The 23,950-nt window shown below is 42.3% G+C and overlaps 3 protein-coding genes across 3 annotated transcripts; 2 read left to right on the top strand and 1 right to left on the bottom strand.

Annotated features, from left to right (window-relative positions):
• Positions 1-1,924: 1,924 nt before the first annotated feature.
• snrnp200 (small nuclear ribonucleoprotein 200 (U5)) lies at positions 1,925-15,189 on the top strand. Its single transcript, XM_034691615.1, has 44 exons — positions 1,925-2,228; positions 2,455-2,618; positions 3,747-3,918; positions 4,032-4,224; positions 4,355-4,410; positions 4,494-4,592; positions 4,704-4,856; positions 4,943-5,042; positions 5,128-5,264; positions 5,364-5,441; positions 5,531-5,704; positions 5,802-5,939; positions 6,031-6,186; positions 6,283-6,453; positions 6,559-6,752; positions 6,863-6,986; positions 7,276-7,425; positions 7,525-7,767; positions 7,852-8,040; positions 8,131-8,328; positions 8,424-8,576; positions 8,921-9,001; positions 9,188-9,271; positions 9,528-9,634; positions 9,718-9,836; positions 9,917-10,071; positions 10,157-10,346; positions 10,432-10,605; positions 10,745-10,905; positions 10,992-11,219; positions 11,303-11,494; positions 11,599-11,777; positions 11,873-12,024; positions 12,113-12,221; positions 12,314-12,422; positions 12,509-12,698; positions 12,807-12,971; positions 13,103-13,224; positions 13,343-13,486; positions 13,595-13,771; positions 13,861-14,021; positions 14,158-14,239; positions 14,326-14,418; positions 14,518-15,189. Exons 1-44 carry the CDS (start codon positions 2,184-2,186, stop codon positions 14,665-14,667), a joined length of 6,411 nt encoding a protein of 2,136 aa, XP_034547506.1. The 5' UTR covers positions 1,925-2,183; the 3' UTR covers positions 14,668-15,189.
• A 4-nt stretch (positions 15,190-15,193) lies between these two features.
• Positions 15,194-18,889, bottom strand: ciao1 (cytosolic iron-sulfur assembly component 1). Its single transcript, XM_034691616.1, has 7 exons — positions 18,474-18,889; positions 16,808-16,956; positions 16,619-16,730; positions 16,437-16,525; positions 16,142-16,346; positions 15,992-16,061; positions 15,194-15,710 (listed from the first exon to the last, which is right to left on the bottom strand). The coding sequence occupies exons 1-7, from the start codon at positions 18,610-18,612 to the stop codon at positions 15,476-15,478; spliced, it is 999 nt and encodes a 332-aa protein (XP_034547507.1). The 5' UTR covers positions 18,613-18,889; the 3' UTR covers positions 15,194-15,475.
• A 1,085-nt stretch (positions 18,890-19,974) lies between these two features.
• tmem127 (transmembrane protein 127) lies at positions 19,975-23,662 on the top strand. Its single transcript, XM_034692442.1, has 3 exons — positions 19,975-20,742; positions 21,915-22,079; positions 22,182-23,662. Exons 1-3 carry the CDS (start codon positions 20,505-20,507, stop codon positions 22,490-22,492), a joined length of 714 nt encoding a protein of 237 aa, XP_034548333.1. The 5' UTR covers positions 19,975-20,504; the 3' UTR covers positions 22,493-23,662.
• The last annotated feature ends 288 nt before the right edge of the window (positions 23,663-23,950 follow it).

The raw sequence follows: 23,950 nt of genomic DNA, 5'->3' as shown, positions 1-23,950 counted from the left end.
TTTGCCTTAGAATAAGGTCACACCCTCATACACCGCAGCTTCCTTTATTCCTTGTTTTTATAAGTTACTGGTAACTTTTTCATATTTATATCTCACTGCGTCTTATACCACGACAATATTAGAAGTTATTCAAGCCCAAAAGTAAGACAGGCCTTGATATTCACATGTACACACAGAAGGTATGAAAGTCTACAGCATATAGGACATGTTCAGGAACATGTTGGTAATTTCACAAACATATACTTGCAGCATACTTATGGAGCTTTAGCGCACATATGGAGGCAGCTGTGACTCAGGGGGCTGAGTGGGCCATTCATTGATTGTTTTTTTTCTGTGGTCTGATCACTCCCCCCTGCACACAAGTGGAAGTCTGCTTAACCAACTTAACTCCAAATTGAGCTCTTTGCTGCCATCTGGATGTGAACACTGTACGAGTGCACTCACTCTGTTTATCACGCAAAACTCCAAAGTGAGGCACACAACAAGCTAGGACGCATCATAAATAACATGTTTGGACTGTAAAAAGAAACATGGGCTTTGAAAAAAGAGCTTTAAGAAAAGGCAGATAAATATGTTGGTGCTGGGAAGTGCTTATTTAAAGCTGGTTGTGTTAGGTAAAGTAAAGGGGCTACATATTAGCTAGAGAATCTCCAATGACAAAAAGAAATGTCTTCAGGCTCCATAGTGTATAAAAAATGTTGTTGAAAGTATATTTGTTGTTTTTTTACATGATGTTTGCTCATTGTTGATTTTTTAAGAACATGTTAACCTACTGTACAAAATAAAAATGTTTTATATTTAATTATATTTTATCAGCTTTGTTACCCTTGTTTTATTTAACTATTGATGTTTCCTGTGTGTGAACATTGAAGGCAATGGATAACTCAACTGAACTTTTATAATGACGCTGGGTTTGAGTCTGAATTGTTCCTTTTTCTATTAAAAGAAGCATCAATACGATTTTCAGAAGTTGTGTGTTGACAGTGATGATTTTGCACAGTAGTAAATTGTCTTTAACCTTTTTTTTACTCACTTGTCTCCCAGGTTGATCTTTTTCTTATTTATTTAAACATTAATTTTAGAATGAGGTATCAGAGACTGTCGCCCATGTAAGGGATAATGTATGATTAGCAAGTTGTTATGGGAAAAAGAATCCCGACAGGGTGAGATAAGACACCAAATAAACTTGACTAAAATTAAGAGGTACACTACCAGTCAAAAGTTTGAATACACCTTCTCATTCAATGGTTTTCATTTATTTTAATTATTTCCAACCTTGTAGTTTAATACTGAAGACATCAAAACTAGGAAATAATCTGGTTTTACCATAATATGGATTACATCAGTAGTCAAATAGAGCTATCCATTGTGTACTAATCCTAACTCTGAACAACACAACTGATCGTCTCAAACACATTTAGAAGGCAAGTCATTCTACAAATGAACTCTTGACAAGGCTCATGTTAATTAGAAACTATTCCAGGGGACCACTTCATGAAGCGGGCTGAGAGAATACCAGAAGTGTGCAAAGCTGTCATAAAGGAAAAAGGGGGCTACTTTACAGAATCTAAAATATAAAACATATTCTGGTTTGTTTAACACTTTTTTGTTAATTAAATAATTCCATATATGTTCTTTCATAGTTTTGATGTATTCAGTATTAATCTAGAGTGTTTCAAATAATTAAAATAAATACAAACCCTTGAATGAGAAGGTGTTTCCAAACTTTTGACTGGTAGTGAACATTCACAAACAAATACATATGTCAGAGGTTGAGAGACAAATACAATATTAGTAGAAGGGTAAATTAAAGTAAAAAGTAAAGTGTTAAAATGATATAAAATAGGTTAAAAAACCTACTGAATGGTGAAAGAGTTCAACCTCTATGGGGCGCTTCCTGTTTCTTCTCAGCATTTGTTTTGACCTTTGACACCGGAAGCGGAAACACCAGCGGCTTGTTGTGCGCTCGTGTTAGCCTCTTCTTTTGTAACGTATGAGAGACGCACTTTGAAGAAACTCGGACGTTTGAAAAACAAGCTGATGCTACACTTACAAACTCTGCGCCGATGTATCCAGAGTGTAAATAAAGAGGCAGAGTAAAGTGAACTCTGTGTCTGTTTTAAATCTGTTTGCTGGTTCACGTTAATACAAAGTGCGCTGAGAGCTAATTCTGCACTAGCACCATGGCGGACGTGACTGCTCGTAGTCTGCAGTACGAGTACAAAGCGGTGAGCACAACGTTTTTATATGGAGAAACCTTGGGAAAAACAATGTAGTCTTTGTGTAATTCTTATGGACTGTACATGCCAGAATGTGTTCAACCTAACTACTCATGTTTTTAATTCATTCTTCTTGTTTGGTTAGCCATCCTGCTAACTAGCAGTTAGCCTCGTTGGAGCCGTGCAGCATGAAGTCCTAACTCATAACCACATCCATTTGTTTTTGATTTTTTAGAACTCTAACTTGGTGTTACAAGCTGATCGCTCTCTGATCGACCGCACCCGGAGAGATGAGCCCACCGGAGAGGTTTTGTCCCTTGTGGGGAAGCTGGAGGGGACCAAGATGGGAGATAAAGCTCAGAGGACCAAACCTCAGAAACTGGAGGAGAGACGAGACAAGTCAGTGACTGTAAATGTAGACAGGACATATGCTGTGTTTGTCAGGTTAAAGTAACCCTGTCATGTGTGTACAACCATGAGTCTGTCTGGCCATTACCACCATTAATATTACACTTAGCAGGGGTGTACCCATTCTTTTTAACTTCGATTCGTATCATGATTCGTGGTTGCCGATACGATTAAAGGATGATATTGGTTCATTTAGAACGATACAATCCAATACGATTCAGTGACTTGAAATCGATTCAGTAACTTTTTAGCCAAAAATTCAACCAGTATGACTGTGAAATAAATACCTTCATACTGGACAGTCCTAGATTCCTGTTGTTGCTGTGATGTTTTTCACCCGAGCCGAGATTTGGCCTAATCTCTGACTGGCTTCTGCAGAGCTGATGTCACTTTGCGTATGAACGCTGCAAGAGGTTCCTGGACGGTCGGCGTTGTGTGAAATCCCATGGTGCCTTAGTAGGTGGTTGGATAGATTTGTCATGCCATGGTAGTTTACTTGACCTTTACATATCCTACAAACAGCGAGCGACTTATTTAGAACATCTCCGTCTTTGCAAAAGCCAAAGGGTTTCCTCACACTGAATGGTGGCTTGATAATTTCTTGCTCACCGGCTTCTCCTCTGCCATCCGCTATGCTATGTTTTGTTGTCTGCTGGCACGTACGATGACATCACAGACAGGCAGCCTGAATCGAGTAACATTTAACATCTTTATCATTAAAAGTGCAAAAACAACACATGCATATAAAGTCTGCCGTGCTTAAATCCAATGCATTATTTCCTAGTATCGATACAATCAATTTACTAACTTTTAGAAAAAGTTAGATCGATATATGTCGTCCAGATGGCCAACTTGCGAGCACAGATCGATGTAGTCGGATCATAGGAATATAAATTGATATATCAATGTAGTAGATGTACCGTTACACCCCTAATACTTAGTGGACTGATTGTCTCTTAAAGGTATTACGTACTATCTACCTGTAAGGCATGATAAGCAATAATCTGTGTGTTTTACAAAACGCATTGTTTATTTTAAGATTTTTGTGATACACTGAATGTAAACAGTTCAGTCACATTATCTTTAACTCTTTGTTTTTTTGTTTGTCTGTTCATTCAGGAGGCGAAAAAGAGATGAAGACAGACATGACATCAACAAAATGAAAGGCTTTACTCTCCTGTCCGAGGGCATTGATGAGATGGTGGGCATCGTGTACAAGCCTAAAACCAAAGAAACCAGAGAGACCTACGAGGTGTTGCTCAGTTTCATCCATGCTGCTTTGGGAGATCAGGTGAGCGAGCAACGCCCAAAAAAAATCCACAGCTGGTGGTTAAAAACGTCTGCTGACATGTTTCCTCAACAACTTGTAGCTTTTGATGACCTTGTCAATGTTCATTCTTACAGCCACGTGACATTCTGTGTGGAGCAGCTGATGAAGTCTTAGCAGTGCTGAAGAATGATAAAATGAGGGATAAGGAAAGGCGGCGTGAAGTAGAGCAGCTCCTGGGACCCGCTGATGACACTCGTTACCATGTGTTGGTGAATCTGGGCAAAAAAATAACAGACTATGGTGGAGACAAGGAATTACAGAACATGGGTGAGAACACAAGAAACAACTAGTGCGATTCAATGTTTGGACGTAAATTTGAAAACAGATTTATGTATTGTTGCTAGTCTGTTTTCCTGAAGGCATTTTTGTGATTGTGGAATTAATCTTTCCTCTGCAGATGATAACATCGATGAAACGTACGGTGTGAACGTGCAGTTTGAATCCGATGAGGAGGTAATGTCTTAAATTACTCCTGACTGATACCTATAAATTCTGATTCAATAGACCACTCAACGTTTCTCAATGCATCTTTATAGGAGGGAGATGAAGACCAGTTTGGTGAGGTACGAGATGAACACTCAGATGAAGACAGTGAGGGAGAAGAGGCAGATGTTGGCTGCGCTCTTTCAGCAAATGTAAGTGCAACATCTGAAAAAACATTGTGTTTGTAAAGATAAATATGCCTTTTTGGCTTTCTGCATGAGACATTACACCACATTTAAGTTAATGAATGACTCTTTGTGTAGCTTGGGGCAACGGGGGATGTGATGACGGTGAAGAAAAAAGATCTACATCCTCGAGACATCGATGCTTTCTGGCTCCAGCGTCAGCTAAGTCGCTTCTATGACGACGCCATCGTCTCTCAAAAGAAAGCCGACGAAGTCTTGGAAATCCTTAAGGTACATCTGACACCTTTTGTTCTTTGGCACTGAGTCATCTGTATTCCTCAGACCTGCTCATCCATCGATCTGTTTGTATTGCACAGACGGCCAGCGATGACAGAGAATGTGAGAACCAGCTGGTGTTACTGCTCGGCTTCAACACCTTTGACTTCATCAAAATCCTCCGTCAGCACCGTCGAATGAGTAAGCCGTGTTAGAAGATGTACTTACACATTATGTGATTCTGTGCCTCGTGTAGTTGTTAATCACCTTCTGCCTTCTGACACAGTTCAGTATTGTACCATGCTGGCGAGTGCTCAGAGTGAGGCTGAAAAGGAGCGGATCATCGGGAAGATGGAGTCCGATCAGGAACTGTCAAAGATTCTTTACCAGCTGCAGGAGACGGAGAAGGAGGACATTATCCGGGTAAGACTGCTCTTCGATGAAGAATGCTGAAGATCGCGCTTAGCAATCTCTAAATTGGTCCCTAACGTTGGTTATTTTGTTTGGAATGTTTGTTCTTAGGAGGAGCGATCTCGCAGGGAGAGGGTGAGGAAGTCCCGTGTTGATGACATGGAAGCGATGGACATTGAACACGGAGAGGTAAACAATGTTAAAACTGTACATCAAGCAAGCTAACTGACTCAGATAGTGTTTGTATCTTATACTAATTCACTTTTTTTCTCCTTTAGTCAATGGGCCCAAGACAGCTGCTGGACCTCGAGGACCTTACCTTCACACAGGGGAGTCATTTCATGGCCAACAAGCGTTGCCAGCTGCCAGACGGCTCATTTCGCAAACAGCGCAAAGGTTATGAGGAGGTTCATGTGCCTGCATTGAAACCAAAGCCCTTTGCTGATGATGAGGTTTGTTTATTTGGTACATCATTGCCCAACTATGCAAAAACAAACAAAGTTATATAGACATGCAGTGTACAGATGTGATCATCTTATTTGTCTGCAGGTGCTTGTTGCCATAGAGAAGTTGCCAAAGTACGCACAGGCTGGATTTGAAGGGTTCAAGACACTGAACCGCATTCAGAGCAAGCTGTTCAAGACCACCATGGACACAGATGAGAACCTGCTTGTGTGCGCGCCTACAGTAAGAGAATATTCTTAAAGCTAATAGTGAAGTGAAATTTTATTCTGAAGTATATTTTCCCCTTTTAATGTTATTCTTCTTTGGCACACAGGGAGCTGGTAAGACCAATGTTGCGTTGATGGCGATGCTGAGAGAAATTGGAAAGCACATTAACATGGATGGAACCATCAACGTGGACGACTTCAAGATCATCTACATCGCTCCCATGCGCTCACTGGTGCAGGAGATGGTTGGAAGTTTTAGTAAGGTGAGGTGCAACGATTTATTGATATACAGCTAAAAGTTGTTTTAACTAAGATTGATTTCAACTCCAGTAATTGACCAATTTTCTGTCTTTTCCCAGCGCTTGGCAAGTTACGGCATCACAGTGTCTGAGCTCACAGGAGACCACCAGCTCTGCAAAGAGGAGATAAACGCCACACAAATCATTGTGTGCACGCCTGAGAAATGGGACATCATCACACGTAAAGGTGGAGAGCGTACCTACACCCAGCTTGTGCGACTCATCATCATTGTAAGTTCTGTAGATACTTTTAAAGATATAGCACATGTTCAATTCAAGATGCAGATGATACAGGAAAAGAAAACATAGCGATAACAAAGTAAATCTGTTGTGCAGGATGAAATCCATCTGCTGCACGATGACCGTGGACCTGTGTTGGAGTCTCTGGTCGCGAGGACCATCCGCAACGTGGAGCTGACCCAGGAAGATGTGCGTCTGCTCGGCCTCAGTGCCACTCTGCCCAATTATGAGGATGTGGCAACATGTCTGCGTGTAGATCCTGCAAAGGGGCTCTTCTACTTTGACAACAGGTATGTTGTTATGGTGTTTTTGTTCACATTTGGGCCCTTTTCATGACAAGCTTTATGTGTTTTCCTTTTTGCCGTTTTTGACTGATAACTGTCCTGTGTCCTCTCTGTAGTTTCCGCCCTGTCCCCCTGGAGCAGACTTATGTTGGCATCACAGAGAAGAAGGCCATCAAGCGTTTCCAGATCATGAATGAGATTGTTTATGAAAAGATTATGGAGCATGCTGGAAAGAACCAGGTGAGTGCCTCCTGAAGTGTATTAGTCATTGATTTAGTGATTTGAAACATGGTGTAGGTTGCACATCCAGAAAATGTATTAATAGGGGCTGAATCAGAAATCAAACTGAATGCACGGGTCAAAAAAGGATCCTGCACTCAGTGATTTCAACACTATAATATAAAACCAGATTTGAGATACTCCCGGCTTTATATTTTTGTTGCACAAGAGAGACCGGGAACATGACTACATGTTGAACCTCACTGGTATAAAGACCGCAGATTGAATTGAATTTGCTTGTCTCCATCAGGTGCTGGTATTCGTTCACTCCAGGAAGGAGACTGGAAAGACAGCTAGGGCCATAAGAGACATGTGTTTGGAGAAGGACACTCTGGGTCTTTTCCTCAGAGAGGGTTCAGCTTCCACTGAAGTGTTGAGAACGGAGGCGGAGCAGTGCAAGGTGAGACAATACTACTGACACATAGCTTTACTTCAGGACACAAACACATCTTAAGTTTCTTTAGTACTTAATCAATATCCAATCACCTCTCTGCTGTAGAACCTGGAGCTGAAGGATCTTCTACCTTATGGTTTCGCAATCCACCATGCTGGTATGACCAGAGTGGACCGTACGCTGGTAGAGGATCTGTTTGCAGATCGACATATCCAGGTTCTGGTGTCCACAGCTACTCTGGCCTGGGGTGTGAACTTGCCTGCACATACTGTCATCATCAAAGGCACTCAGGTGTACAGCCCAGAGAAGGGGAGATGGACTGAACTCGGGGCTCTGGACATTTTACAGGTTAGCTTGTGCTGCTTAGATATCAGAATGTAAAGAAAATGCTTTGTACCTTTTACTAACTTAATAAATGATGTGGTATTTCAGATGCTTGGTCGAGCCGGGCGTCCTCAGTATGACACCAAGGGAGAAGGAATCCTGATCACATCCCATGGAGAGCTGCAGTACTATCTGTCGCTGCTCAACCAGCAGCTGCCCATAGAGAGTCAGATGGTGGGAAAGCTGCCCGACATGCTCAATGCAGAGATAGTTCTAGGCAACGTGCAGACAGTAAAGGTTAGCAGCAGGTCAACACTTCATCATATAAATAAGAAGCTTCCAATAATCACTTATCACTCCTCTAATTCGTCATTCTTGTTTTGTTAGGATGCTGTGAACTGGCTTGGCTACACATACTTGTACGTGCGCATGCTTCGTAACCCCACTCTGTACGGTGTCTCCCACGACGACCGGAGTATAGACCCCCTGCTGGAGAGACGCAGGACGGACCTGATACACACAGCAGCCAATGTCCTCGACAAGAACAGCCTCGTCAAGTATGACAAGAGGACCGGCAGCTTCCAGGTACACATGTCCATCCATTCAAATCACACACTGAATGAGCAATTAGTTGGATGTGAAACTTTTAACACTTGACCTCTTTGCCTCTTCACCTGAAGGTTACAGACCTGGGACGCATCGCCAGTCATTTCTACATCACCCATGACTCCATTCAAACTTATAACCAGCTGCTGAAGCCCACTCTCAGTGAGATCGAGCTCTTCAGAGTCTTCTCTCTCTCCTCCGAGTTCAGAAACATCACAGTGAGAGAGGTATGGTTGACTTCAAGTCCTCAAAGTTGTTTTTTCAATCTCCTCTCCTCTCCCCTCTCCTCTCCTCTCCTCTCCCCTCTCCTCTCCTCTCCCCTCTCTACCTATTCTTTTCATTGCCTTCCCTTCCCTTTCCCTCCTTCATTTTACTCATCTCTTGTCTGTTCATCTTTATCCTTTGATCTCCTATATGTTCCTTTATCCCCCTCTTCTCTCCCTGCTCTTCTCCTTTCCTACTGTCCCTCCTTCCTTTAATCACAAGAAAATGGTCGTTTGGTCATAACCTCTTACAAAACGTATTTTCATGAGCTGAATTTAAAGACTGACCTTTGTTTTTTTTCTTTTAGGAAGAGAAGCTTGAGCTGCAGAAGCTGCTGGAAAGAGTTCCTATTCCTGTGAAGGAAAGCATTGAGGAGCCCAGCGCCAAGGTAGCAAACACAACCTGTTCAAACATGACATGAATTAACAATATAAAGGATTTTTTAATTTTATTTATGCATCCAAATCCAGGTAGTTTGTGAGATATATTAATGATGATGGTTGTTTTTTAGGGATTTCACTTGATACTTTTCCCACCTCATTGATCTTCCTCTGTCTGTGTCCCACCTCTTTAGATCAACGTGCTGCTTCAGGCGTACATCTCTCAACTCAAACTGGAAGGCTTTGCTCTCATGGCCGATATGGTCTACGTGACACAGGTACGCCTGAACTTACTCATCATTTTTCTTTTGATCAGCTGCTTCTATCTTTCTGTTGTAACAAAGTATTATATCCATTTTCTTAAGACTACATTTTCTGTATTAGCTCTTAAATTTGTGATAACATAAAATGAGTACATATTGTAAAACAAATATTTGTATTAGTATTAGTAGGGGAAGCACTGTCGCTTTAAAGAAAACCAGTTTTGTTGTCATGAGATAACTTTTAATTGGACTTTATTGTGTTATTTTTCAGAGTGCTGGAAGGTTGATGCGAGCCATTTTTGAGATCGTGCTCAACAGAGGCTGGGCCCAGCTGACAGACAAGACCATGAATCTTTGCAAAATGATCGACAAGAGAATGTAAGTCTGCAGTGTCAATAGAACACTCATCACTGCGTCTTATTGACCAGGCCGCTGATATTCATAATCTTGCTTCTCGATAGGTGGCAGTCCATGTCTCCACTGCGACAGTTCAAGAAGCTGCCTGAAGAAGTCATCAAGAAGATCGAGAAGAAGAACTTCCCCTTCGAGCGTCTCTATGACCTCAACCACAATGAGATTGGTGAGTGTTTTTCCACTCCTTAATGACCCACTGAGTTCCCTCGTCAGCCTATAAAGTAAATACATGCTTTTATTTTCCAGGTGAGCTGATCAGAATGCCTAAAATGGGGAAGACTATCCACAAATACGTCCACCAGTTCCCCAAACTGGACCTGGCTGTTCATCTGCAGCCCATCACCCGCTCCACACTGAAGGTGGAGCTTACCATCACACCTGACTTCCAGTGGGATGACAAGGTCAGGGGTTAAAACTCTCAAAGTGCTGAACCTGTCTCCGTCACTGTCTTGAAGCCCTCTGACAGTCTTTCATTCTTACATTTAGATTCATGCGTCATCTGAAGCTTTCTGGATCCTGGTCGAGGATGTGGACAGTGAGGTCATCCTGCACCACGAGTACTTCCTGCTCAAAGCAAAGTACGCCCAAGATGAACACCTGGTGACTTTCTTTGTCCCAGTGTTCGAGCCTCTGCCGCCGCAGTACTTCATCCGTGTGGTCTCAGACCGATGGCTCTGTAAGTGACTTTAGACACGTTTAAAGGGATTCAGATGGTGTTTGTGTCATTTTTGACTCTTGTTTTTTCATTCTACCTGGTTCAGCCTGCGAGACTCAGCTCCCAGTGTCCTTCCGGCACCTCATCCTACCAGAGAAGTACCCCCCACCTACAGAGTTGCTGGATCTGCAGCCACTGCCTGTCACTGCTCTCAGGAACTCTGCCTTTGAGGCTCTCTACCAGAACAAGTTCCCCTTTTTCAATCCCATCCAGACACAAGGTACAGACAAAAAACTGTCTGCTTTTCTATCTCTCATCTGTTTTTTCTTCATCATTATATTAAGCAACAAGGTAGTGCTCTTTGGCTAACTGTCCATTACAGTTTTATTGATGTTTTTCTTGTGTCTCTGTCCGTTCAGTGTTCAACGCAGTGTACAACAGCGATGACAATGTGTTTGTGGGAGCCCCCACTGGCAGTGGTAAGACCATCTGTGCTGAGTTTGCCATTCTGAGGATGCTCCTGCACAACGCAGAGGGTCGCTGTGTCTACATCACCCCAATGGAAGCTCTAGCTGAACAGGTATTTCATCATTTGGAAAACTGTGCTCGTATTGTAACATTTTCTGTCCACACTTTGTGTTAATTCTGGTTTTCTCCGTGTCTCAGGTGTTTGTCGACTGGCATCAGAAGTTCCAGGACATCCTGAACAAGAAGGTAGTGCTGCTGACTGGAGAAACAAGCACAGATCTGAAGCTCTTGGGAAAAGGTGACATCATTGTCAGCACCCCAGACAAATGGGACATCCTGTCTCGTCGCTGGAAACAGAGGAAGAATGTGCAGAACGTCAGCCTTTTCATCGTGGACGAGGCACACCTTATCGGAGGGGACAACGGGGTAAGAACAGAAAATCTTTGTAACACATTCCTTATATTTCATATCTGCACATTATGTTAATATCCCTCATATCTGTTTATCAGCCTGTGTTGGAGGTCATCTGCTCCAGGATGAGGTACATTTCCTCCCAGATTGAGCGTCCCATCCGCATTGTGGCCCTCAGCTCATCCCTGTCCAACGCCAAAGACGTGGCTCACTGGCTGGGCTGCAGCACCACGGCCACGTTCAACTTCCACCCCAACGTCAGACCTGTTCCTCTGGAGCTCCACATCCAGGTCTGTAAAGAGGGAATCGACAGCAACAGGCATTTCTCATTTCGTAGCCAATCGTCTTAAAAATGTCATATTTCTGATTTGTTGTTGACTTTCTTGGTGTTCAGGGCTTCAATGTGAGTCACACTCAAACTCGCCTCCTGTCCATGGCTAAGCCAGTGTATCACGCCATCATGAAGCACTCTCCCTCCAAGCCGGCTGTGGTGTTCGTCCCATCCCGCAGACAGACTCGCCTCACAGCCATCGACATCCTCACGTTCTGTGCTGCCGACGTGGTCCCTCAGAGGTTAGTTCACTACAAGATCCTGATGAGGAAGTGATTTTAATCCTGCTTTTACTTCTTAATTCTTTGGATAAATATCAAATGTTTGTTTTCTGTAGGTTCCTGCATTGCACAGAGAAAGACCTCACTCCATTCCTGGACAAAATCAATGACTCGACTCTGAAAGAAACTCTGGCCAATGGCGTGGGCTACCTGCATGAAGGTCTTTCAGCAACCGAGCGAAGAATCGTGGAGCAGCTATTCAACTCAGGTATTACTCACTCCTGCTCCTTGTCTTCAGCTTTGTCTGTGAATGTTGAGGCGTAAATAGTTATTCATGGTATGATTTATCCGAACAGGTGCTGTTCAGGTGGTGGTGTCCTCTCGTTCACTCTGCTGGGGCATCAACATCTCTGCACACCTCGTCATCGTCATGGACACACAGTACTACAACGGAAAAATCCATGCGTAAGTCCAACGAGCTCAAGACTCCTTTGAATGTTCACACTTTACAGAGTACATGCAGTAGTGACCTTCTATGCTTCCCATTTTAATCACAGATATGTGGATTATCCCATATACGACGTCCTCCAAATGGTGGGCAAAGCCAACAGACCTATGCTGGATGATGAGGGACGCTGCGTCATCATGTGTCAGGGCTCCAAGAAGGTAATGAGGACCGCTGTTTTTTTTCTTGTGTGCCGTGCAAATGTAGGAACGAAAATCAAGCAGTGTATTTTTTCTGTTCTTAACAGGACTTCTTCAAGAAGTTCCTATACGAGCCTCTGCCGGTGGAGTCCCACTTGGATCACTGCCTCCATGACCACTTCAATGCTGAAATTGTCACCAAGACTGTAGAGAACAAGCAAGATGCTGTGGACTACTTGACATGGACGTTCCTCTACCGCCGCATGACCCAGAACCCAAACTACTACAACCTGCAGGGTGAGTCTAATCCTGTCGCGTTTAAAAGGCAAAGAACAGTTTTTAAAAGGTGGTTTTACTCATGCTGGATAAGATTTTAGATGAGAAGTTGTGTGTTTACCTTGTCAGGCATGTCCCATCGTCACCTGTCAGACCACCTATCTGAGCTGGTGGAACACACGCTACACGACCTGGAGCAGTCCAAGTGCATCAGCATAGAGGACGAGATGGATGTAGCACCGCTTAACTTGGGCATGATCGCTGCCTACTATTACATCAACTACACCACCATCGGTTTGTACTCCACAAAACTGCCAAAATCCTCTTAGTATCTCTGATCAGTGTTTGTTAATGTAACTACTTTTTGTAGCTCAGAAGTTTAACTCCCGTGTGTAACTGACTTTGTGTCTGGTTGTGTTTGGCAGAGTTGTTCAGCATGTCCCTGAATGCAAAGACAAAGATCCGTGGGCTGATTGAGATCATCTCCAATGCTGCTGAGTACAAGAACATTCCCATCAGACATCATGAGGACACACTACTCAGACAGGTGAACTGTTTTAACAGATCTCATCTGATTGGCTGTTTTTGTTCAGCAATAATGACACTCCTCTTTGAAGTTCTTTCAGTCAAACTGGTTTTCAAACACCTTATTTCTGTTTTTTCAGCTGGCACAGAAGGTTCCCCACAAACTGAACAACCCCAAGTTCAACGATCCACACGTAAAGACAAACCTGCTGCTGCAGGCTCATCTCTCCAGAATGCAGCTGAGTGCTGAGCTACAGTCAGACACTGAGGAGATCCTGAGCAAGGTACAGATCAGTGATGATTTTGGGTTTGATTGTGGGAGAATAATAACTTCAAATTTCTTGTTTAGAATCCTGTGTGTGTTTAATGTAACCTGTTTGTTGTGTTTGCAGGCGGTGCGTCTCATCCAGGCCTGTGTTGATGTGCTGTCCAGTAACGGCTGGTTGAGTCCTGCACTTGCAGCCATGGAGTTGGCTCAGATGGTCACTCAAGCCATGTGGTCCAAGGACTCTTACCTCAAACAGCTGCCCTTCTTCACCTCCGAGCACATCAAGCGCTGCACAGACAAGGTACATCAGCCTCATGAAACTCCTAGTAAAATCTCATTCTTCCTTTAAGCCAATAAATGTGCATCATCTAATCTTTGTCCTCTCATCAGGGTGTGGAGAGTATCTTTGATATCATGGAGATGGAGGATGAAGACAGAACCGGGTTGCTGCAGCTCTCAGATGTTCAGATGGCCGATGTGGCTCGCTTCTGTAACCGCTATCCCAACATCGAGCTGTCATATGAAGTGGCAGAAAAAGAAAATGTCAAGAGGTATGTGTGGACCCTGTCTGGAGTGTAATGTTGTGCAAGAAAAAAAAACAGCTGTTTTCCATTTATGTTTGTTTTTCATCACTGAGATCTGCTCTTTTGGCAAATTTGTGATGCATGTGTTTTTGTTATTCCGTAGTGGCAGTCCAGTTCTGGTCCAGGTTCAGCTGGAGAGAGAGGAGGAAGTGACTGGGCCTGTCATCGCACCTCTCTTCCCTCAGGTGAATACCATGTCTTTTCTCATTTCCATGAGTCTCATCAAGAATTTCTCACTGATAATGATTTGTGAACATAATTATCGTTACAGAAACGTGAGGAAGGTTGGTGGGTGGTGATCGGAGACCCCAAATCAAACAGTCTCATCTCCATCAAGAGGCTGACTCTGCAGCAGAAGGCAAAGGTGAGAGCATCGCTGCAATTTTTTGTGACCAATAATAATCGCTCTTCAAAACCAACAGAGGAATCATTGTGTCTTTCTGCTTCACTCCTCCCTTTGCAGGTCAAGCTGGACTTTGTTGCACCAGCGATGGGCGTACACAACTACACCCTGTACTTCATGAGCGATGCTTACATGGGCTGTGATCAGGAGTACAAGTTCAGCATCGATGTAAAGGAGGCTGACAGCGAAGGAGACAGTGACTCAGATTAAAGAGTAACATGATTTTTGTTGACTCAAGTCATTTGATTTTTTTTCCCAACTGTAGATATTCAGCCTGATTCCAGTCTGTAAGCATGTCATTATCATCTCGTCTTTGTCTTTTTATTCAGTGGAGTTTTGTCTCGGTTTTAATCCCAAGCCGAGATTTATAGTGTACAGGATCTGTTTACAGTTCATTAATCAGACATGTATCTCAGGCACGACATACTCTCCTCACTGGTGTCATGAATAGTTGACATCAAAGCTCCAGTCCACGTTAGGCTTGTACTAAGTAGATAAAACTTTGTATTTTCAGATCAACTGTCAGTTTTCTGTACAAAGAAGGTGGATAAACCATTAAAGCTGAAAAAAATGCTCTTATTCCAGATTGGGTCTTTCAGTACTGAAGATAACTGTCCAGTCATAATACTTGAACTGTTAAGTTTTGAATTTAATCTTGGACTGGTTAAAATGTTTTTATTATGATGTGCTGTCTTGAATATTTTTCACAATAAAAAGCCACATAATTCTTTACATATTGTTTTTAATCATTTATTTATTATTACAAACATAAATCATAAAATTACTCATTGAGCTTTAATATAGAAACATTTGAATTACACAAAGTACAACATGAGCTAAAGCATAATCATGTTTGAAAAATGAAAAAGTGACATATTTGCTATCAAGCTGAATACTTCTGAGCTTTCAGATTTGCTGTAAAAGCTGAATGGTGAATAAACATGGTGACCTCACAGTTCCCAGTGTAATGACCGGTAACTGCATCTGTTCAGGGAGAGCTGATAATGTTTATCAGCGTTCAGATTTCTTCTTGGAACCTCCAGATGATGATATCTCCATCATCGCTGCAGGAGGCCAGCACTCCCACCTCTTTTGGGTTCCAGGCCACACAATTTACATCCTGAGTGTGAGCTTTGGTTGCCTGAGCAGACAGCGAGAACACTGGCTGATCTGGATCGGACGTCTCATCCTCCTTAAACACACGCACTCCATCGTCACCGCAGGCTGTAGCCAGGGCACCAGTGAGCCGACACCTGAGCCAAGATAAACATTAGTGCTCTAAATTTCATCGAACAAGCTGAGAAATTCAGGGGGAGACAGAACTGTCACACTCAGCAGGGATCAATGAAGAAATCTGAATGGACGTCATTATTCTAAGCACGCAGGCGAGTTTAAAAAGTGCTTCAAATGTCCTAAAAAGATGTCTTAATTAACCAAGAACACCCATGCTCGGGCATACTGATCCATAGATTTAAACCTGCCTTATTAGAGAGCACTGTGTCCATGCAATATAGGAAAAGGAGGAGAAACCTACCAGGCGACATCATACACTGTTCGTCCATGGAACCCAGACAGAGTGCAAACACACTTCCACGATAAGTCTCCTAAAGGAAAATCTAGTTAAATATTTGGCTTGAATCATGATTGTGTTTTATTTTCATGGCAACTAAAAGTCCAAACTCACCAGCCTCTCCTCTTTCATTGGAATAATCCTTCCAAATCTTCACAGTGCGGTCGTCGCTGCAGGAGGCCAGTCTCTGTCCAGCTGCATCAAAAGACAAACCCCACACCGTCGACGTGTGTCCTTGCAGGGTGGCTCTGCACTCCCAGTCATCATCATCCTCCTTGTACAGACAAATGTTGTTGTCGTAGCTGGCTGAAGCCAGGAGCTGTAGGAACAAACATACAGGCACAGTGTTGAGATAAAGGTGATGTATAGTGAGTCATTGCACACATGCGTGGAGTGAAGTGTGACCTACCTCCTGGTTCGGGTGCCACACAACGTGCTTGACATCTTGTGTGTGAGAGTTTATAACTGTGACACACTCATACTCGTCTTCTTCATCCACTGTGAAAAAGAAAAGGGATCATTTTCAAACAGTCAAAGATGCACAGATCAGGAATATGGATTCATGAGGTGTCAGTGTGGTTCAACACAAACCTTCCCAGACCCACACGCTCTTGTCTCTGCTACATGTTGCCAATAGATTTCCTGAAGGTGCCCACGCCACACATTTGACCTCATTCTCATGTCCCTCCAACACAGTCAAGCTCTGGAAGAGATGGTTAAAAACTCAGATCAGATCTACAAAAGTTTCATTCTACATAAAGATTGTGAATCTCCTCTAACCTCAAAATCATCATTCTTCTTCTTCCAGATACATGTTGTTGCATCAAAGCTAGCAGAGGCCAGATAATTCCCGCAGGGGGACCACGCCACTTTCCTCACGGTGCGTTGGTGTCCATCCTGAAGCATACTCTTGCAGACCCAAGAGTCACCTGAAGGAAAGACAATGTCAGGATGGTCTTCTGCCATAACAGATCCAGCCATACTGCTCACACTTAGGTGGCTATCCCTTTCATTTCTCATCTACATGCTCCCCTTAGGTCAGATAATAAGAAACAATAAAATAAAATACCATAGATATGCAGATGACACACACATTTACATCACCATATCACCAGGGGATTATAGTCCCATACAAACACTGAGTAAATGCATTGAACAAATCAATGACTGGACGAGCCAGAACTTTCTTCAGTTAAACAAAGAAAAAACTGAAATGATTGTTTTTGGAGCCAAGGAAGAAAGGTTAAAGGTTACTGCTCAGCTCCAATCTGCAATGATGAAATGTTCAAACCAAGCCAGAAACCTTGGTGCAGTCTTAGACTCAGACCTTAATTTCAGCAGCCACATTAAGACAATTACAAAGTCAGTCTATTTTCACCTTAAGAATATATCAAGGATTAAAGGACTTATGTCTCAGCAGGAAGCAGAAAAACTTGTCCATGCATTAATCTTTAGCAGACTAGACTACTGTAACGGTGTCTTTACAGGACTCCCTTAAAAGTCCATCAGACGACTGCAGCTCATACAGAATGCTGCTGCTCGAGTCCTAACAAGGACCAAAAATATAGACCACATTACTCCAGTTCTTAGATCTCTACACTGGCTTCCTGTCTGTCAGAGAATAGACTTTAAAATCCTGCTGATGGTTTATAAAGCACTGAATGGTTTAGGCCCAAAATACATCGCTGATCTGCTACTACTTTATGAACCACCTCGACCTCTGAGGTCATCAGGTACTGGTCTGCTTTCAGTCCAGAGTCAGAACGAAACATGGTGAATCAGTGTTTAGTCTTTATGCACCACATATCTGGAACACACTCCCTGAAAGCTGCAGGTCTGCTCCAACTCTCACCTCTTTTAAATCAAAGACTAAGACTTTCTTATTTTCCACTGCCTTCCTATCTTAGCTTATTTTAACTCATATTAAATGTACTATTAATATATTTCTAATTTTCCTTTCCTTTTCTGTTTTATTATATTTGTCATTTTAATTGTGTTCTTTTATGCTTGTCTGAATGTTTCTGAATGCTTTCAATGTTTTAATCTAAACCACATTGAGTTGCCCTGGATTATGAAATGTGGTATACAAATAAAACTGCCTTGCCTTAACTTATTTCATTATACTCATAAGTAATGCTTATGGAATATTTTTCTAACTGCTTTGGCTTAATAAAAAGTATAATAACAATATCAGACGTCTTGAAATTACACTTTTGGACAGTCACAAGAGGGAAGAAACTAGTAGGAAAAGTTATTCAGCTGCAAAAGTAGTAAAAAAAGAAAGTCAATATATGGATGTGGAGTTAATAGAAGAAAGTGCAGTTTGTCATCTTCAGATTCCTTCTGTCTGATGAATCTATCACTACAGTATATTTGGTTATTGGGGGATTCGGTGTTGTGGACTCAGTTCACTGTCATGCGGTGCAGCAGCGTGTTGACAGCTCACCTTCTCGTCCCCAGATCCGGATGGCCTTGTCGCCCCCGCATGAAGCAAGCAGGGTCCCGGTCGGGCTCCAGCTGACGAACCAGCAGCGAGAGTCCGGGTGTCCGTTCAACCTCTGGACCAGAGTCAGAGCCTCCTTCATATCTGAGCTGGTTCAATGTTAAATGTTAAGTCTCTGAGCTGGCTCGTATTTGATCTGCTGACAGTTCACGAGATAAATCAACAAACACGGTGACGCGCTTAATCCACCTGCACAAACTAATGTTTGAATTACAGTAATATTACAGCTAGAAGAGGAGTAAGAGAGAAGAGAATGTTTTTGCATTCATGAAAAAAGTGCGAAAGTTCACAAACACAACCACATCGGAAATGCCACCATCTTTGAGGAGTGGAGGAGCATGTTCTTCGTTGGTTTAGACAGGCTAGACCCAACAACACTGCTGCCCTCTGCTGGTCGTTTTTCAAGTCTTTAATAAATTTACTTGAGTACAGTACTTAAGTACATTTTTTTGAGTATCTTTACTTTACTTGAGTATTAATTTTTGGGGATACTTATTACTTTTACTCCACTATATTCAGAAGACAATTATTGTACTTTTGACTCCTCTACATTTCTATCAGTGCTCTAATTACTCACTACTTTTGCTTTGAAGTCAGCTCATGAATTTCCTTCCCTTTTCTGAAATCTGATCCCTAAGACAGTAAAATGTGTTTGTGTTGTTCTGTTTGTCTCCGTGGTTTAGTCATACCTGTATATCAAGCGTGTCCACGGTTGAACGTGGAACAAATACAGAGCATCACTCAGATCAGGCAGTTGTTTTAGTGGTGGCAATGATGGCTATAATTCTCTACCTGAGCACCCACGGTCATATCTTCAGCCCGTGTTAGAGGATTTTGAAAGGAAGAATGATACGTATCGTTTGACATGTTCTCCCTGTTTCTGCCCAAACATACAAGATTCACTGTCCAGCCTGAGAAAGCGTGTTTAGCTACGTAACATTTGTTTCATTTCAGATGAACATTTCAAACTAAGTTGTCTGTGCTTGGAGTAACTTAGTTTCTGTTTTTATTCCATGGTATAGTTTTTAGAGATTTCAAGTAATGTTTTCTAGATAAACAGAATGTAACAGAATGTACTCCTATGTATTCTTGACTGCACTTGTGCATTTTGAAAATACAACGTTTAGAGATATTTTTTAGAATTACTTTGTATACTTAAGTATTTTTAAAAGCAAGTCCTTCAGTACTTTAACTGAAGTCATAATTTACAGAGCAACTTTCACTTGTATTGGAGTAATATTTGACCTGGAATATCTAAATTTTGACTTGAGTAATGAAGCTGTGTACTTTGTCCCCCACTGTCTAAATCTTAAAATATAGTGTAAGTAATTTAATTTCGGTGAGCACGTTTACTGTTTTTGTTGTTGTTGTTTATATGTATGTGTTTTCAAGAGTCACCACTAGGTGGGAGCAGACCTCCAGTATCGTTTATACTGCAGCTTATTGAACCAACGAAGAAGAATGTTTTAAACCAGGAAGTCAATATTTTTACAGGAAGCCAGCGTAAGCTTCCTTTTGTTTTGTTTTGTCTTTGTTTTCTACACCACACTGATTGGATTTTTTCATCAGAGGGTCAAGCTGGATTACTGAATAGGTTGAGGTGTATCTTATTTGGTTCTATTAAGTTTATTTTTTCGACGTTTGGTGACGTTTGTCATTCGCTGTGAGTTAGCTCGGCGAGCTCTCCACAAAGCTAACAGGCCTGAAGGCCGATCAGTCCATTGTCTGTCCGTCAGTCAGATACTTCTCCTGTTTTTATGAAGCAACGAGTTCCAGCGTTAAACCTCTTTTGGACACATCAGTAACCACTCTGATCAGAACTCCTGTACCACTGTCACCTGCTCATTCTCCAGGTATCGTTAGCTGTACCTGCTAACGTTTGGTCAGTCGGTGTGCTAATCATCGTTCGATACCGACTCTGAAACTGCCTGACAGTTCACATAAACCAACTCTAACACCGCTGATCGGACCACCATGTACGCCCCACCGGGTTCTGCTGCTCCTGGAGGCCGCAGAAGGAGAGGGGGGACCTCCGTACCCAAGCAGCCGGAGCGGAGCCTGGTGTCGGCTCTGCCCGGAGCTCTGTCCATCACCGCGCTGTGCACGGCGCTGGCAGAACCGGCCTGGCTCCGTGTACATGGGGGCACCTGTCCGAGGCAAGAACTAGGGGTTGCAGATGTCCTTGGGTACATCGATCCCAAGCTTCTGGGCGGTAAGGGATCGAGCTCCTTTCAACCTGCTGACTTTGAGGACCAGAAGTACTGTAGCTATTGTCCTGGGAGAACTGTTGGCCTAACACTTGCTCTTAGTTCAGTTCAGTTCAGACGACTTTATTAATCCCCGAAGGGCAATTCTGTTTACAGGTTACCCTGCCTAAATGCAACAATCTAAATAATTAGGGAACAAAAACAAACAAATGCAAACATCCACAAACATATAGAAAACAACATTCACATGTCAGTGCCAACAGATCAGCAGGACCAGCAATAATAAATACAATGTCAATGATGCATCAAGAACATACACCTGAGACTCCAAATATAGCATAAGCCACCATTGGTTCCAGTTTACCTCTCAGCATTTAGCAGGCTGATAGCTGAAGGTATACATGAGTTAGATAATCTATTTGTTTTCCTTGGGGGTGCATAATAGTGCCACCCAGAGAGAAAAGTATCTGATTCAGACTGTTTCTGTCCTTTACAGACAATCCATTGAACCAGCAAATGAAGGAAAATGTTAAAGACCTTCAATGAAAGAATGATAAAAACATGATAGGATGCCCTCCGAAACACTAAAAGAGTTAAGCTTCCACAACAAGTGAATCCTTTGTTGACAACGTTTGACTATCGACTCTGTGTTCTGATCAAACTTAAGTTCAGAGTCAAACACAGTTCCCAGATTCTTATAAGATTCAACAATTTGTACATCTTCAACATGAATGATGCTAGACAGAATATAAGCATGAAATAAAAGATATGAAGAATAAATACCAACGATATGTCAAGTTTATTTACAATACACACTGCTCAAAAGTCAACAGTGTATTTAAATACAAAGTATGACATGTAGCAAGTACAGAAAAACAACATGTGCAAATATGTTCATCCAGTGAGATGTTATTTTAATTAAACATAATGCATTTTTATTCAAACAAACAGTACAATGCCGTGTTAATATACAGAATTGCACAGTTGAAGTATTGCACTGTTGGATTAATGAAGTAATTGCTGTCCAGTTTCACTGTTGCACAGCAGGATTATTGCACAAATACTTCTCTAGGTTCGTTAGAGTGTTGTAGAGTTGAAAATAACTGTGAAATAATGAAGGGATCCCAATCTGGAAGCTCACCTGTAATGCCTTGATGTCTTTTCCCATATCCTCCAGATTACTGTCTAAACCCGCAGACCATCCTGCTCCTGAGGGTGATAGCTGCGTTCTGTTTCCTGGGCATCCTGTGCAGTCTGACTGCGTTCCTCTTGGACGTGTTTGGACCCAAGCACCCAGCACTGAAGATCACACGCAGATATGCATTTGCACATATTTTAACAGGTATAAATCAGCCACTCTGGAGTTCTTTTGAGGTCCTGTAATTTATTAATTTGTCTGTTGTCTTTGGATACGAACTAAATCGTTCTCTCTGTTTCTGTTCAGTGTTGCAGTGTGCCACAGTGATAGGCTTCTGCTACTGGGCCTCGGAGCTCATCCTGTCACTACAGCAGCAGCACAAAAAGTACCATGGATCTTTTATTTACGTCACTTTTGCCATCAGCTTCTACCTGGTGGCAGGAGCCGGCGGAGCCTCCATCCTCGCCACAGCCGCGAACCTCCTGCGCCACTACCCCACGGAGGAGGAGGAGCAGGCTTTGGAGCTGCTCTCGGAAATGGAGGACAGCAGTGAAACTTTTCCTGCTGATTATGACATTGCTAATCAGTTTCAGCCACCGCCTGCCTACACGCCCTAATGCCGCCAGACTGGCCTTGTTAACACACGCTTCTCTCTCTCTCAGCACGGCTATTGGCTTGATGAGCAAATCCCACTCTTTATCAAATGGATATCTTCGCAAAATACTCCCCATAATGAACACAGCGTGCACGGATGGTGCAGAAACTTCTTTACTGACAGTGCTTGGGTGCATGAAAGCTTTTAGTGGTGGCAGAAATTTAGGAGATGATTCTTAATTTCACCACTGAAGTTGTTAGTGATTTGCATGTAAATGGCTTTTAGGATTTGGTTCTTACATGTGAAGCAAACTAAACTGCAAGAAGTGCTCAACATGGCTCATCATAAGTAACTGATGAAGCAGCCACACCTGGATCAGTGCCAATTATTGAGGCTGGGCTGTCGGCACATTGTCAGCAGTTGTGTTGCTCTTGGTTGGACGTGGATGGAGCTTTGTTTAGCATCATTTCGATGTCATTTTTGATAAGCCTGTCATCATGTCTGATTTTAATTTTACCCAAACATCAGAAATGCAGACATACACTGAGAAGTTTGTTTTAAACATTTCTTTTTTAAATTAAATCAAATGGACATTATTTATTATTTAGTTGTTTGTGCTGTGTCTTCTTTCCTTTCTTCTTGCTTTGTAGACATCTTTCACTGGTTTAGTCTTATTTAATCACATTTGTACTTGAATTAAAAGGACAAAATGGTCTCAAATTCTGTGAGGCTGATGTTTGTGGTGTTTTAAAGGATCAGTGTTGGCCTTTGTTGCGTGTTGAGAGCGAGCCTCGGAGAAAAACAGAAATCTTTTCTGTATGTTTCACAATAAGTGAAATTTAGTAACCTTGTTGCATAAGTTGGTTTTGTCATGTTTCCTGTGTTTGATTTATGAAAGAAACCTTATTTGTAATTTGTGATTACCACGTGTGGCAGTTTGAGTATGTGTTTTCTATGCATGAGTTCTTATGTGTGCAAATTTTAAACCCTTCAGACAGTCTCGTGAGAAAATCTCCCACAAGGTTTCAGCTGAGGCTCAAAAGTTGTGATTTGGTGACTCTAGTTGACTGTTTGTTTAGTTTTCTCCATTTTTTGCATTTTGTTCCACAAATTATTGCTTTATTTTCATCACCAGTATGTAAATATTGATTGTTTATACATAAAAAGTGGTCATAATAAAATAAATGCCATATTTTGCCTCAAGTGTGTCATCTGTAACTAATCATCGATTTATCCCTAATGTGTTCCTCAGAGCGGGGCTTGTATGTCGTGGCTATGGTTTGGCTGAGAATATTGAGAGTGACATTTCAGTCTGATCAGGGTATTTCTGGGTTTACTGTCTGGACCTTGAGACACAACATGGCATTACAGCAAGTAAGAGCCTTACACCCTAATAGACTTTAAAGGGCATAGAGTATACCAAGTTTCACATCCTCTACGACCCTATAGAAAGTCAGTGAGAAGCCTTTTCGGCTTCTTT

Source organism: Notolabrus celidotus, chromosome 9, assembly GCF_009762535.1.
Source record: "Notolabrus celidotus isolate fNotCel1 chromosome 9, fNotCel1.pri, whole genome shotgun sequence".
Taxonomy (NCBI): Eukaryota; Metazoa; Chordata; class Actinopteri; order Labriformes; family Labridae; genus Notolabrus; species Notolabrus celidotus.
Note: the sequence above shows the minus strand (reverse complement) of the source record. Positions and strands in the feature narration are given on the sequence as shown.

Bases quoted from the DNA above. Each gene is read 5' to 3' on its own strand.
- tmem127 (XM_034692442.1), top strand. From the start codon at position 20,505: ATGTACGCCCCACCGGGTTCTGCTGCTCCTGGAGGCCGCAGAAGGAGA. The intron at 20,743-21,914 runs GTAAGGGATCGA...CATATCCTCCAG, and splicing joins CGATCCCAAGCTTCTGGGCG to ATTACTGTCTAAACCCGCAG. The intron at 22,080-22,181 runs GTATAAATCAGC...GTTTCTGTTCAG, and splicing joins ATTTGCACATATTTTAACAG to TGTTGCAGTGTGCCACAGTG.
- snrnp200 (XM_034691615.1), top strand. From the start codon at position 2,184: ATGGCGGACGTGACTGCTCGTAGTCTGCAGTACGAGTACAAAGCG. The intron at 4,411-4,493 runs GTAATGTCTTAA...GCATCTTTATAG, and splicing joins AGTTTGAATCCGATGAGGAG to GAGGGAGATGAAGACCAGTT. The intron at 4,857-4,942 runs GTACATCTGACA...TGTATTGCACAG, and splicing joins AAGTCTTGGAAATCCTTAAG to ACGGCCAGCGATGACAGAGA.
- ciao1 (XM_034691616.1), bottom strand. From the start codon at position 18,612: ATGAAGGAGGCTCTGACTCTGGTCCAGAGGTTGAACGGACACCCGGAC. The intron at 16,526-16,618 runs GTTTGTGTTGAA...TCTTTTTCACAG, and splicing joins GAGCGTGTGGGTCTGGGAAG to TGGATGAAGAAGACGAGTAT. The intron at 16,347-16,436 runs GTAGGTCACACT...TTGTTCCTACAG, and splicing joins TGTGGCACCCGAACCAGGAG to CTCCTGGCTTCAGCCAGCTA.